The 14747-nt window shown below is 37.6% G+C and overlaps 1 protein-coding gene across 1 annotated transcript in view; it reads left to right on the top strand.

Moving 5' to 3' along the window:
• The first annotated feature begins 772 nt into the window (after positions 1-772).
• The window catches only part of NMD3 (NMD3 ribosome export adaptor), a 30579-nt gene continuing 16604 nt past the window's right edge, over positions 773-14747 (top strand). Inside the window, exons 1-7 of the mRNA XM_068970289.1 lie at positions 773-869; positions 1433-1488; positions 2572-2706; positions 4670-4766; positions 10129-10209; positions 10934-11062; positions 11474-11564. Of these exons, the coding sequence (XP_068826390.1) occupies positions 1445-1488; positions 2572-2706; positions 4670-4766; positions 10129-10209; positions 10934-11062; positions 11474-11564 (577 nt within the window). The 5' untranslated portion in view covers positions 773-869; positions 1433-1444. The remainder of the gene's footprint in view (positions 870-1432; positions 1489-2571; positions 2707-4669; positions 4767-10128; positions 10210-10933; positions 11063-11473; positions 11565-14747) is intronic.

The following is a 14747-nucleotide window of genomic DNA, read 5'->3' as shown; positions in this document are numbered from 1 at the left end:
GACACGACTGAAGCGACTTAGCAGCAGCAGCAGCAGCAGCAGCAGGGGGACTACTTAAGTTCCCTACACAAGACATGGGAGGCCTTCTCTGATCACAAGGTAACCTTGCTTATTCCTTGAAATTTGGGGTGAGAAGACAGAAAAAAAAATATGGTTGCCCTCTTCAAATATTTGAAATTCTGTCTTAAGAAAGAGTGATTATATTCTTTCTGAGCTGCTCTAGGATCAAGGTATAAAGTCATTAAGTGCACTATTGGGGAGCATTTTCTAATAATAAGTGGTCTTAAAATAACATAGACTTCACAATTACTTCTTGCATTTCTTTCTCATCTATTCAACAAATATTCACTGGAGCAGTTATGATGTGACAGGCATTAGGCATATAACGGTGAGCAAAAGAGACAAAAGGCACTGCCCTCAATGGAAGTTACTCTAATTTCTTTGTGTAATGTGGTGCCGTGAATGGATAACTTTTATATAATCATTTAACCAAGAAGCAAGTTCCCAATAGGAATATCTAAAGAGTGGCTTTGAATGAGTTCTGGCCAAGGAAGGATGATAACCCAATAGAAGAGTTGTAAAGTCTGTTAAATCTCAGGAGCCATAGGACGAGAGAGCCCCCTATCTTCTCTCTTGGATCCATCCCACCCGTTCGGCCTCCGCTCCGCCCAACTTTCCCCAGCGCCCTCCCCTTCCTCCGCCCCGACTCGCCGCTGTGAGTCTCGTCTCGCGACTCGCGGGATTTCGAACCTTTCTCTCGCGTGATCTGCGCTGTACCGGCGTCAGCTCTGGCGGCTACTCCCCGGGCTACTGAAGCTGGTTTCGCTGTAGATTTTTGAGCACGTTTGGGTCAGGCCCAGTGGTGTTAAGTAAGTTCTGGTGGCAGAGTCCGGCGCTGCAGTCTCGGGGGTCTCTAAGAAGAGACCGGGACGGACTCCCTGGTCGTGGGCCGACTTCGGGCCGCTAGGGCGCGGCGTGTGCGCCGCCAGCAGGAGCTTGCATGAGGTCTTATCCGCGGGGTGCGGGGTCAGGTCGGGGTGGGTGGCCTGCAGGCCCGGTGACACCGCCCGCGGACTTCTGCAGTGGGTACTAGGCGCGTCGGCAGCAGGGTTTGGGCCTGGTGGTGTCCGGAACGGCCCTGGCCGTTTCTGGCCCCTTTTTGAGCTCGCCAGGGTTGGCGCCCAGGTGACACCTGAGGTCAGCGCCCAGTTTCGTGGCTCCGAGGGTCTTGCATATGGGATCCTCCTCCAGTCGCTTCCTTCTGTTATTAAGGAAATTACTTCTTCCAGAGATTGCAGGTGGAATGGGTTTTTCTTATTTGCGGCTGTACGAGGCTTGGCTGTCTTATACAGAAGAGGCAGAAGGATGATTTGTATAAAAGAGTGAATAGAAAAATGTCTAAATTTCACTGTTCTCTGTCCTTGAAATCAAGGTGTACAGAAAAATGGAGTATATGACGGAACCCGTCAAGCACACACCTGGACATATGTGAGTCGCGTCCCTTTTCCCCTATCCCCATTACATTTAAAAACGTTAAAATGAGTCTTTAAAATTTACTATGGGGAAAGCTTTTCTTTTAGGGGGATTTGTCTTAAGTGGAAAAAATGAAAAGCCTTGTTTCCTGGAAAAAAACGAGGTCGTTTTTCGCTAGAAAGTTTGTTGTGGTAAATACTGTTTTAAAAGTATTAAAATAGTCTCTGTACATTCTTCTAGATTGGCATCAACCATTGGCCATATGTGGCTTTTTAAATTTCAAGTAATTAAAATGTAATAAAACTAAGTATTCACTTCTTCTATTACCCACATTTCAAAGCCTCAGTAGTCACATATGCCTGGTGGCTACCACAGTGGACATTAATGATTATAGAACTCTTATTTTGGGTAGCTCAATGATTTTTAAATACTTTCTGTTCTCAATACACCTAGGGTTATGACACTGCCATCATTTATACTGATACTCTTCCATCCTTTTTACATTTTGGGAGTCCCGGTGCTATATTGAGGCTTCAAAAAAAATTTTTGCCTTTGGACTATAACGCTGTCTAATGATTACTATTAGCAGTTATTTAGATTCTCTAGACCTTTTTTAACCTTTTGTATATCAGTCATATTTTGAGGCTTTTTGGAATTGTGGCCATATTTATTTTTTTTCCTCAATAATCTAAGGCTTTTAAAAATCTAGTGCGTCTTTGAAGATTGCTGAAAGTCAGGTTTTTAAAAAGGGCAGAGATACTATGGCCTAACTTGAAGACTTCGGTTGGTTTGTTAATTTTATTACTATTTTTTATTGAAGTATAGTTGATTTTTCAATGTTGTGTTAGTTTCTGCTGTACAGCACTGTGATTCAGTTTTATATATATAACTGTGATTCAGTTGTGTATATATATATTTCATATTCTTTTCCATTATGGTTTATTATAGGATATTGATTATAGTTCCCTGTGCTATACAGTAGGACCTTCTTCATTTTATATATAGTAGTTTGTATCTGCTAATCCCTGTTTGATAGTTTTTAAATCTAACTAGTACACTTATGAAATGTAACTTGAAAAAATGTATGCTTTATTTAAGCTTGTGCTGCGATTGTGGTGTCCCAATTAGTCCAAATCCTGCTAACATTTGTGTGGCTTGTCTGCGAAGCAAAGTAGACATCAGCCAAGGCATTCCGAAACAAGTCTTTATATCTTTCTGCAAACAATGCCAAAGGTATAGTGTGATACTTTTTTATCCTACTTAAAGTTGAAATTCATATATAAGAGAGCCACTAGAATATAGTGAGATTAAGATACATATATTAAAGTGCATGTAACTGAGATTTACGTTTTATTCATGGTGTCAAAGCTAGAGATTATAGAATTTGCAATTTTGTAATGTAGTTTTCTAGTTTTCCCTGCTAATGTGGTGAAGTTAGTATGAATCTGTTTTTTTTCTGTTAAGGAATTAAAAGGTTTGATATGTATAATTAATACATAAAAGTTAATGTTTTCAGGCATGAGAGCAGATTTTAAAGACATAACTGTTGCAATTGCCATGAAGTTTTTGTTTTTCCCTTCAATCATTCAAAGCCATATATGATAAAAAGCACCTTATATTTAAAAGTAATTTGGCAATGTGTTTTAAAAATCCTATATTAATGTTCCTGTGTAACTAAAATGACTATGGCTAATGGGGAAAAAGCTCAGTATATCATGTCTAGGATGGTCAAAAATTTGAAGGCAAACTTAATGTTTTTTATATTCTTTAGCTGTTGCATAAATAGCTTATGTCTAGTCTGCTATTGAGTAATACAAAACTGCCCATTGAAGCTACCCATAACATTGTATGTCTGTGACTTCCCAAGTGGGTTAGGACTCTAGTGGTGAGTAACTTTTTTGGGAGGGAGGAGTTCATGAATCCCTTTAAGAATTTAAAAGCTGCATTTCCCCAGAAAAATACATAAAACATGTACATAAATATAAAAACAGGAAACTTGTATTCTGTTTCAGGGAGATTATAGTTTGTAATCTTAATCTGTAATATTCTCTATTCTTTATAGCGATGTGGAGTGAGAAAAACACTAGATTCCTCATGAACTAGGTCTCTGAAACTTGGCCATTTAACCTCTCTAATGCCTTAATTTCCTCCTCATAATGAAGGGGCTTTAATAGATGACATATGAAAATTTTCTAAATCTAAAAATTTGGCTTACAACAAAGGGACCTGTGTAAGTAAGGTTTTTCAGTGAACCTTTAAAAGTGAAAATAAGAATATATACTTAACGAGTATGAACAAAGCATTCACATAATACATTTAGAAGTATTACGTATTTAACAAACATTTGTTGAGCATTTATTATATGCTAAGCACTGCCCTAACTCCTTGCCTGGTTGGGCTATAAGACTTCAAGTACATATATAAAAGATTTTAATTTAGTCACGTTTTATATAAGACTTTAAATTTTACAATTTAAAATTTGAAAATTAAAATTAAGATTCGTGTGTTAGTCGCTCAGTCATGTCTGACTCTTTGTGAACCCATGGCCAGTAGCCCACCATGTTTCTCTGTACAAGGGATTTCCTAGGCAAGAATACTGGAGTGGGTTGCCGATCCCTTCTCCAAGGACCTTCCCTACCCAGGGATCAAACCTGGGTCTCCTGCATTGCAGGCAGTCTCTGTAGTGTCTGAGCCATCAGGGAAGCCTGAAAAGGGATTTGAAGTACGTGAGTAGTCTTGAGCTCTTATTTATAGATAGTATTAGGTACTAATTTACATTTTTTGTGCATGTGAGAAATAAGCAGTTCTTAAGCATTTTATTTGTTTACTATAAACCATTTTAATGCTATTGTGAGATGAATTTTTATCCATGTTTCAGAACATAGCACCAGGAAATTCTTCGCATTTTCTCGTCATCGTAATTCTTTGGTGCTTGAAGTAATAAGACCTTTTAATAAGTTATTACAGATTGACTTTCTCAAATACTCATAATTTCACCTTTTTAACTAAACTACTGGTCTAATTGAAAGTTTCTGAACCTATTAAAATATATTTGGGTTAACTGCCTCTGATCAACCTTGAGTATTAGTATATCTGGTTAATAATCATTGTTGTGTCTTCATATTTAAGTGATTTTTTTTTTTTTTTTTTTTTTTGCTGAGAGATACTGAGTTTCAATATGGTACCTTTTTCCCAGGTATTTCCAGCCGCCAGCAACTTGGGTACAGTGTGCATTAGAATCCAGGGATCTTCTTGCTTTGTGTTTGAAAAAAATCAAAGCCCCTCTGAGTAAGGTAGGTCAAATAGCTAAAATCAGTGTTTGTAGGTGTATGTGGGTGTGATTTAATATCTCATTTTCAGATAATCTTTATATGAGTAGATTTTACAAAATAACTGTTAAATGCTGCTGTTGATAAGCACACTACTACACATGCTGTTTTCATCTTTCAGTTCAGTCGCTCAGTCGTGTCCGACTCTTTGCGACCCCATGAATCGCAGCACGCCAGGCCTCCCTGTCCATCACCAACTCCTGGAGTCCACCCAAACTCATGTCCATCGAGTCTGTGATGCCATCCAGCCATCTCATTCTCTGTCGTCCCCTTCTCCTGCCCCCAATCCCTCCCAGCATCAGAGTCTTTTCCAATGAGTCAACTCTTGGCATGAGGTGGCCAAAGTTTGAAGTTTCAGCTTTAGCATCATTCCTTCCAAAGAAATCCCAGGGTTGATCTCCTTCAGAATGGACTGGTTGGATCTCCTTGCAGTCCAAGGGACTCTCAAGAGTCTTCTCCAACACCACAGTTCAAAAGCATCAATTCTTCGGCGCTCAGCCTTCTTCATAGTCCAACTCTCACATCCATACATAAAAACCATAGCCTTGACTAGACGTACCTTAGTCGGCAAAGTAATGTCTCTGCTTTTGAATATGCTATCTAGGTTGGTCATAACTTTCCTTCCAAGGATTAAGCATCTTTTAATTTCATGGCTGCAGTCACCATCTGCAGTGATTTTGGAGTACAAAAAAATAAAGTCAGCTACTGTTTCCACTGTTTCCCCATCTATTTGCCATGAAGTGATGGGACCAGATGCCATGATCTTAGTTTTCTGAATGTTGAGCTTTAAGCCAACTTTTTCACTCTCCTCTTTCACTTTCATTAAGAGGCTTTTTAGTTCCTCTTCACTTTCTGCCATAAGGGTGGTGTCATCTGCATATCTGAGGTTATTGATACTTCTCCCGGCAATTTTGATTCCAGCTTGTGCTCTTCCAGCCCAGCGTTTCTCATGATGTACTCTGCATATTAGTTAAATAAGCAGAGTGACAATATACAGCCTTGAGGTACTTTTTTTCCTATTTGAAACCAGTCTGTATATATTCTTTAATGGAACTGAAAGTCCTTTTGCTTTAAAAGATTTAGTATAGAATTAAACTTTTTAGTTGATTATTTGAGAACCCCTTTTGTGCAGTAATCTTTTATGAAAATATATATATATACACGACCATCACTAAACATAATTTTGGAGACTATAATAATATTAGGACTATGGTTGTCAGTTTTTAAAAATGTTCATTACTCTCTGGAAGGAAGATACCTGTACTTATTATTTAAAGTCAGTGCATAAACATCTCCAAAAAGCAAACAGGTTTGTTAGTCTAGTTAGTCTCTCTACATAACACTTTCAGTTTTCTTTGTGCTGAACTTTATTAATTTTTTCCACCAGCTATGTTTTTAATTGAAATGGACTCTTTTGGTTTGAAGGCCTTCAGATTCTCTTAGCTTCTGAAAAAATTTCGTGTAATAGTTCTTTGAAGTTTTTCTCTTTATTTTCCTTGTTTCTTTCTCCCTGGAATTCTCATTTGTCAAATGTTGGCCCTACCAGCTTAAAACTTTGTGAAATGCATTTTTGCCCTTGTATTGTCTTTAATCCTTTTTTTCCGTGTGTTCCTGGCAGTTTCTTTTATCTTCCAATTTTTGTATGAATTTTTTTCAGAACTAATAGTTTAAGTTTAGAATTTTTAATGTTTTGATTCAGTCTATTGCATATTTCTGAAAGTTTAATTATTGTTTTTATACTTTGCTTCTGTTCCCTATTTGTCTCAAGTTTTTCTTTTTTTTTCCCCCTGGAGTCAGTCTTTTGTGTAACTTGGTCTTTTGCTTTGATTCCTCAGGCTTTTATCAAATGTTCATTACTAATTCATTAGCATTTCACAGATGTTTATTAAGTGTCAGCCTTGTGCCAGTCTGCTTGTGGTGTCAGAAATATGGCAGTGAATGAGAGAGGAAAAATCTCTGTCTTGGAGACCTTTTATTTTGGTTGAAGGGGAGGGTGTGGAGTGGGCAGTAAGCAAAATAAATAAGTATATTAAAAGGTATAAATTCTGTGGAGGAAAAATTGAGGAAGGGGATAAAAACTGCTCAGGAAGAGTTGGAATTCAAAAGAGTGGTTAGAGGAGATCTCATCGATAAGGTGATCCTGCTGCTGCTGCTGCTAAGTTGCTTCTGTCGTGTCCGACTCTGTGCGACCCCATAGACAGCAGCCCACCAGGCTCTTCTGTCCCTGGGATTCTCCAGGCAAGAACACTGGAGTGGGTTGCCATTTCCTTCTCCAGTGCATGAAAGTGAAAAGTGAAAGTGAAGTCGCTCAGTTGTGTTCGACTCCTAGTGACCCCATGGACTGCCATTTACAAGGCTCCTCCATCCATGGGATTTTCCAGGCAAGAGTACGGGAGTGGGTTGCCATTGCCTTCTCCGAAGGTGATACTAGAATAAACATTAAAAGTAAGGGAGGAGGCCACAGTTTAGAGAAGAGCACTATGGGTAGCGAAACAAGTGTAGAGGCCAGGGACAGGAGCAAACCTGTATGGTTAGAGTGGAACTGAGAGGACAAAGTACTTGGGGGTGAGCTAGGGAAGACTTGGAAAGTCCAAGTAGGTCAGGCCTTATGGGCCCTTTTGAAGACTGGTTTTTACTCTGAGTGGGGCTCCCTTGGTGGCTTAAATGGTAAAAAATCTGCCTGCAGTGCAGGTAACCCGGGTTCGATCACTGGGTTGGGAAGATTCCCTGGAGAAGGGAATGTCAACCCACTTCGATATTCTTGCCTGGAGAATTCCATATGTTTAGAATAGATATGAGGGGGATGGGGGCCTTTAGGAAGCGATTGTAGTAATCATGAGAAATGATATTTGAATCAGTAGTAGAGGTAGTGAGAAGTGGATTGATTCTGGCTCTGTTGTTGAAGGTAGTCAGTAGGCTTTATTGATGAAGCTGGATGTATGCTTATGAGTTGAAAGAGTCAAGGGTGACTTCTATGGTTCTTGAGCAACCAGGAGGAAGTTGCTATTAGTGAAGTAGGAAAGACTTCAAAAGGAGGAGGTCAGGTGGGAGAAATAAAAACTCATCTCAGGTGGTACTTAGCTGTTCATTAGACATGGAAGCAGAAATAGTGGGGAGTTGGATGAATAAGCAAGGGCATGGTCTAGACTGAAGATAATGAATTTGGGGATGTATATGGTATTTAAAGCTATGAAATTGGATGAGATTTCCTAGGGAGTTTAGAGGAGAAATTTGAGGGCTGAATTCTGGGATCCTTTGATGATAAAAGTTTGAGAAGATGAAAAAAAAAATCAGTCATTACTTCTCATTTCAGTTCAGTCACTCAGTCGTGTCTGACTCCCTGCGACCCCATGAACTGCAGCACGCCAGGCCTCCCTGTCCATCACCAACTCCTGGAGTCCATCCAAACCCATGTCCTTTGAGTCAGTGAGGCCATCCAACCATCTCATCCTCTGTCGTCCCCTTTTCCTCCTGCCCCCAATCTCTCTCAGCATCAGGGTCTTTTCCAGTGAGTCAGCTCTTCACATCAGGTGGCCAAAATACTGGAGTTTCAGCTTCAGCATCAGTCCTTCCAATGAACACCCAGGACTGATCTCTTTTAGGACGGACTGGTTGGATCTCCTTGCAGTCCAAGGGACTCTCAAGAGTCTTCTCCAACACCACAGTTCAAAAGCATCAATTCTTCGGCACTCAGCTTTCTTTATAGTCCAACTCTCACATCCACTGGAAAAACCATAGCTGCCGCTTCTGTGCCGTCGCAGCCTCATTAGCTATAGGGAGAGCTATATATATATAGATAATCAGGAGATCTAGAAGGTGAAGGGAATGTTCAGGAAAGAGATTCAGGATTTAGAAGGTTTTGTTGTTAGTGAATGTTGAATTCCAGAGGCCACAATAAAAAGGTTTTCAGGATTTGGGGAGGAGTGTTGGATGGGACAGAAGAGGGCATGGAGATGGGAGTGTGGGAGATGAGCAGGTAGCTGAGGTAATGGTAAAGAAGGTTGAAGGGCTCAGTAAGTTGGATTAGTCCTGATTGTCTGAGGACAGATAGTGTGGTGAGACTGAGCTGGGGAATGGTGAAGTAGATCTGTTTCTCTCTCCACTCCTACAGATGGAGATTGGAGGCTGAGGAAAGGGCAGTCTTATACAGGCCCATGGAGCTTCCTTAGACTGCCGCAGATGGAGACTGAGGGAATAAATAGCTCTCTGTCACCCTTTGTACCTGGTGACTTGTCGACTGACTACTAGGCTTTGGTTTAGGGGAGCCAGTCATATCAGGAGGGTTTTACTCTGAACTGCTGTATCTACACTAGCTTATCTACTTCTCACCAGACACGTCTTGATAAAATTATTATCTGCCTGCTGATGTCTCCCAAACCTGTTACCTTTAACTCAGATTTCTCCATAGAACACCAGACCAAATGTGTATATCTCACTATCTCCTGAACAGCTTCACTTGGATATCTCAGATAAATCCTCTTGAACTTAAGTGTTTGAAACCAAATATAGCACATTCCTCTGCATTTAATCTCTTTTTTATTTGTGTCAGAAAAATAGTGTTAACCTTGGTGTCCAAGCTGGATCCTTGACTATCATTCTGAAATCTTCCCATATCTATTTGTTATTAAATGCTATAGATTTTATCTCCCAAGTATCTCTTGGCTTGGATCCTTCTGCTGCTATTATTTCCAGCCCCTCAGTTCAGGTTTCCTAAACTCCTTCTCAAATTAATGAAACAACCTCTATTTTTTGTCCTCCAACCTCCTTTCTTAAAACACTCATTTTAGCCACATGAGCTGCATTGAGTTTGTCACATAGGGCAAACTGTTTTTGGCCTCTGCTGACTCAGCTGATTTAGCAGTGAGTTACCATTGTGGATTCAGTATTCAGTGCATGAGACTCCCTCGGAAGAATGAATGTCTATATGTATTTTTTAAGCCACAAATTTACTATAGAGAGAATAATAAAAGTAGAAACCTTTGTTCATGAGATTTCTAATAGATGATGAAGTCATCAGGTCTTTGTTTTCTCCTAAAAAGTGTACTTTGAATTAGAAAAACTACTGTTTTTAGGGGAAAGGAGTTTTTTTCCGTTTTAATTTTTGCTTGAATTATACCAGTTGCTTTAATATAGTCATTAGATTTTCACTTTACTTGCTGTTTTTGTTGCCATACCTCTGATGGCTTTTTTTTTAATTGGTGATGTTGGGTAGATTAGTCACAGGATTGTATAAGCATCTTGAAATCTTTTTATTTGGAGTTATTCTTTCATCTTTTTTCTCTTCAGAGGGTAACTTATCTTTCTTTTTGTTTGTGTTTTATTGAAGGTACGGCTTGTAGATGCAAGCTTTGTTTGGACTGAGCCTCATTCCAAGAGACTTAAAGTTAAACTGACTGTTCAGAAAGAGGTAAGCTATACGTAATTTTTTTGGCATGGTTAAAGTGTAGGTAGTGAAAATATGGGGCTATTGGTAAATTATAACTTGACAGCTTAAAGAGAAACAAATAACATTCTTAATTCTTTGTTTTCTTTTGGATCGTCTGCAGAAATGATCAGGTCACTAGTAAGACCAGCCTTTGTTCATGATTAGTGGGCTAAGTTAACTTTCTCAAAGTCATTTTTATTTGAAATAAGATTGAAGTAAAAACATGAGCTAAGGCAGTGCTTCTCAAACTTGGCTGATGATTATGCCTCACAGTGACTCATTCAAACTGGATTCACCTGGATATAAGACTGAGAGTCTATAAAGCCTCCCAGGTGATTTCTGATGATTGGTCAAGTTTGGGAACAGTTAAGGAATGACCTCTTTCTTTGAGAGTTTTCTTTGTCTCCTAAGGATGAATTTTATACACACACACATGCATATATGTGTATATATAGCTATAAAAAATCTTCAAAGAATATCTTTCAACCACTTCAACTGAAAGGTAAATTTGAAATGTTAATCTAATAAATCCTATGAATTAAACCTATATATGTTTCTGGAAATAGGATAACTTAATGACTTTAATTGTAACTTATTTATTACTAATGTCCTCAAAGCATTCATAGAAAAAGATTTTAAGTTAAATATTAAAGGATCTTCTTTTGATAAAGGAAAGAATGAAGGAGTGGATTGTTTTCTTCGTCAGGTGATGAATGGTGCCATCCTTCAGCAAGTGTTTGTGGTGGATTATGTTGTTCAGCCCCAGATGTGTGGAGATTGCCATAGAGTGGAAGCTAAGGATTTCTGGAAGGCTGTGGTTCAAGTCAGGCAAAAGGTAATGAGAGAAAGATGATGTGTGAGTCCTCCATCTGTATTTTGCCTTTGTCCATCTTAAATAGTGGGTAAAGCCTTCTCCTTTCCCTTCTTTCCAAGTAGTTCAGGCACCAAGGATAGTGCAGGTCTTTGGGACATTCACCTTTAGAAACAGATCACTGCCACATTTTAGATAATTTTTAGATTGTTTTTGTTTTAAAAATTATTGTGCTATCCTACATGGAAAGGAAATCTGAAAAAAAGGGATCATGTATGCATATAGTGGATTCACTTTGCTGTACAGTAGAAATTAACACAACATTGTGAAGCAAATATGCTCCAATAAAAATTAAAAAAAAATAGTGTACTATGTCTGTAAGTGCCTTTTTTTTTTAAATTTCATCTGTTAATCTGGTGACTCATTTATGTTTAGACTTTGCACAAAAAAACTTTCTACTATCTGGAACAGTTGATTTTGAAGTATGGGATGCACCAGAATACACTTCGTATCAAAGAGATTCATGGTGAGTTAAAATTTAAAGCATTTGAAATGATTTCAGATTTTATTTTAACTATCTTAATAAGGAGTCTTTTATCATTACTGGTAATATCTAGAATAGGACTGTCCAAAAGAACTTTCTGTTAGGAAGAATAAAAATCTTATTTCTTTTTCTGCATTATCCAACTAATATGGTAGCCACTAGCCATAAGTAGCTGTTGACTATTTGAAATGTGATTAATTTTTTAATTTAGTTTTTTAAATAAAATTTTAATTTTTTTCTATTTTAGTTTATATTTACACTAAATGGCTACCAAATGAGTAAACCAGTAACTGCATTAACAGAATGTAAAGTGGTAGAAATTTATCAAAAACTTGTTTTATGCAGAATTCAGTTTCTCATTGAAAGGAGATTATTTTTGAGATCTGTTAATTGTAATATTTTTGTTTTTCGTATGCCTAGTGGCATTTGTGATGCATACATTGAATCAGAAGGGTAAACTCAGTAATAATAAACAATGATACACAAATGATATAGTTAGATTTCTCAAAGATGGAATTTTAAAATATTTGCGTAGTTTCATAATGGCTCCTCAGAGTGTGTTCTGTCTTAGCACTTATTATTTATTAGTGTAGCATACTTACATATGCTAGTTGATGGATGAATATTTCTTTCATAATAGAAAATATAAGTATTCTTTAGCAAATACTTCAGTCTTTTGCTAAAAGTGAATGTTTTTAGTTGTAGGACATGTACATAGTTTTGCTAGTTGTTCCAGTACGGGTTTAGAGATAGCTTTTCCTGAAGGAACGACCAAATTCTTGTGCTACTTATTGTAAAAGTGTAAGTTCCTCTTTTACTTACTGATGTGTTATTCATAAGTTGAAGAAAGTACTTAGAAGTGTGGTTTGGGGTCTCTTAAATTGGGGGGGGAGAATATCACTTTTGTCACCTGGAGAAACTCTTTTAAACTTTGTATCTGATTTGAGTGCATTACCAGTAGACATAAGGTTAATAGTCAAAATCTGTGGAATGTAGCTTACTGAATACTTATTGTAGGTAAAGTACTTTGCTACCTGTTTAACACGGTGTCTACTATTTGTGGCTAGCCATCTGGCAAAAATGCACTTTTGTTCTGAGTAACTTTGTTTTGAGTAACTTGGGAATTGGGATCCTAATATGCTATGCTAGCAAAGGAAACAGAAAACTCTGATTATTGTTCATCACCATGGCAGAAATATCCTCACCGAATTTTTTGTAGCAAAAGACTTGGATACATTCTGAGACATACTTTTGCAGTCACTTTCAAAACCAAAAATGCTGTAAGTGTAACAATCCTTTTTTTCATCCAGAATTAAATCTGTTTTTTTTCTACTGGTTCTTGGTTTGATGTAAATTAATGTTTTGTTAATTTGCTTGTAACTGTGTTTTTAAAACCATAATTATAAAATTTCATAAAATTTTAAATTTAAAATTCTAAAAATTACAAAAATTATAAAGAAAACAAGCTTTTATGAATAAAGGACTTTTGCCCGATTTGTCCACTTGTTATTCCCAGATATAGCCCCTTAAAACAGGATATTACAGTGTTTATTCTGTATATCAATTGTGATAACATTGGTTTCTCCTCATATTTGAGATGGTTCTGTAACATTCTGTGACTTGCCATCTTACTATATTCAGAAACCTTTCCACATCATTGCATATAATCCTGTTTCATTATTTTTAACTCTGTGGTTGTGTATTTGTTAATCATTGTGTTTTTAATTATTTAGTTGTTTCCTATTAATTGGCTTACAAGATGTTCCGGTTTTTTGCTACTACAAGCACTACTGTAGCAAACATCTTTATGTTTGTGCATAGCTAGTAATTTTTCTTTGGGACTGAGTTCAAAAATTGAAATTACTGGACAAGAGTTTGCAAATGTTAAATTTTTACATGTGCAACTAGATTGTTTTCCCAAATAGTACCAGTTTATAGTCCCATCGCTTGTGAGAATTTCTGTTTTACCAAACACTTGCCAGTACTGCAGAAGATTGTATTGGGCTTTCTAATTTTTGCTGTTCTAATGAAGAAAGTAATGGCATCTTGTTTTTATTTTCATTTCCTTGATTACTAATGAGGGTTAACGTTTTCATATCTATTGGCTGTTTATCTAATGTAAATTATTCTTTATATATCTAATTTTTCCTTGTTTATTTCCTGTTATAGAGGATATCAATCTCATTATGTGTGTATTTATATACAGAGAGAAGCATGCAGAGCATGCCCTTGAGTGTGAACTGAGAGAGCAGATACTTAATGTCTCATGTCTACTCTTATCTAAGCTGTTCATATTTTAGTCATATGAAGACATGTGAGAGTCACTCAGTCATTTCTGACTCTTTTTGACCATGACTTTACAGTCCGTGGAATTCTCTAGGCCAGAATAGTGGAGTGGGTAGCCATTCCCTTCTCCAGGGGATCTTCTCAACTCAGGGATCGAACCTGGGTCTCCCTCATTGCAGGTAGATTCTTTACCCGCTGAGAGCCACAAGGGAAGCCCGAGAATACTTGAGTGGGTAGCGTATCCCTTCTCCAGTGGATCTTCCCAACCCAGGAATCCAACTGGGGTCTCCTGCATTGCAGGCGGATTCTTGCCACCTGAGTTACTATGGAAGCCCATTTTAGTCATTCAGCTACTAGGGAATCCCATTTTAGTTTTTTAGCTATGGCTTATGACTTTGTATCTTACACAGGATAGAATCTTTCTATCTTTCTTTAATCTTTCTATCGTTACACTCTCAAGATTATTTTTAAAAAGTAGATTTTTGTATTACTTTTGGATCTTTAATCTTACCTGGTATGACTTTTTCCCAAAAAGTTGACTTGCGTTGTCTCCATACTTACCTACCAAGTAGTCTCTTCTTTACTCACTGATTTAAAATACCTCCTTTCTTGTATATACTAAATTCCTCTATACACATCCCACAGTTCTAGTTTATTTTGTCTCATTGCTTTTATCACAATATGTAAATTATACTTGATAATATGTACCCTCTTGTTAATTCTTTTGTAAAACTTGGTTGATAGTAAGAGCATTAATTGTGGAACCAGATTTTGTGAATTTGAATCTCTTTCCCACCATGTTTTTGCTGTGTGACCCTAGGTGACCTGGTGCATAAATCATGTTTTTTTCAGTTCTTTTCTGTATTTCTTTAACATAGT

The sequence above is a fragment of the Capricornis sumatraensis genome, chromosome 1 (genome assembly GCF_032405125.1).
Source record: "Capricornis sumatraensis isolate serow.1 chromosome 1, serow.2, whole genome shotgun sequence".
In the NCBI taxonomy this organism is placed as follows: Eukaryota; Metazoa; Chordata; class Mammalia; order Artiodactyla; family Bovidae; genus Capricornis; species Capricornis sumatraensis.
Note: the sequence above shows the minus strand (reverse complement) of the source record. Positions and strands in the feature narration are given on the sequence as shown.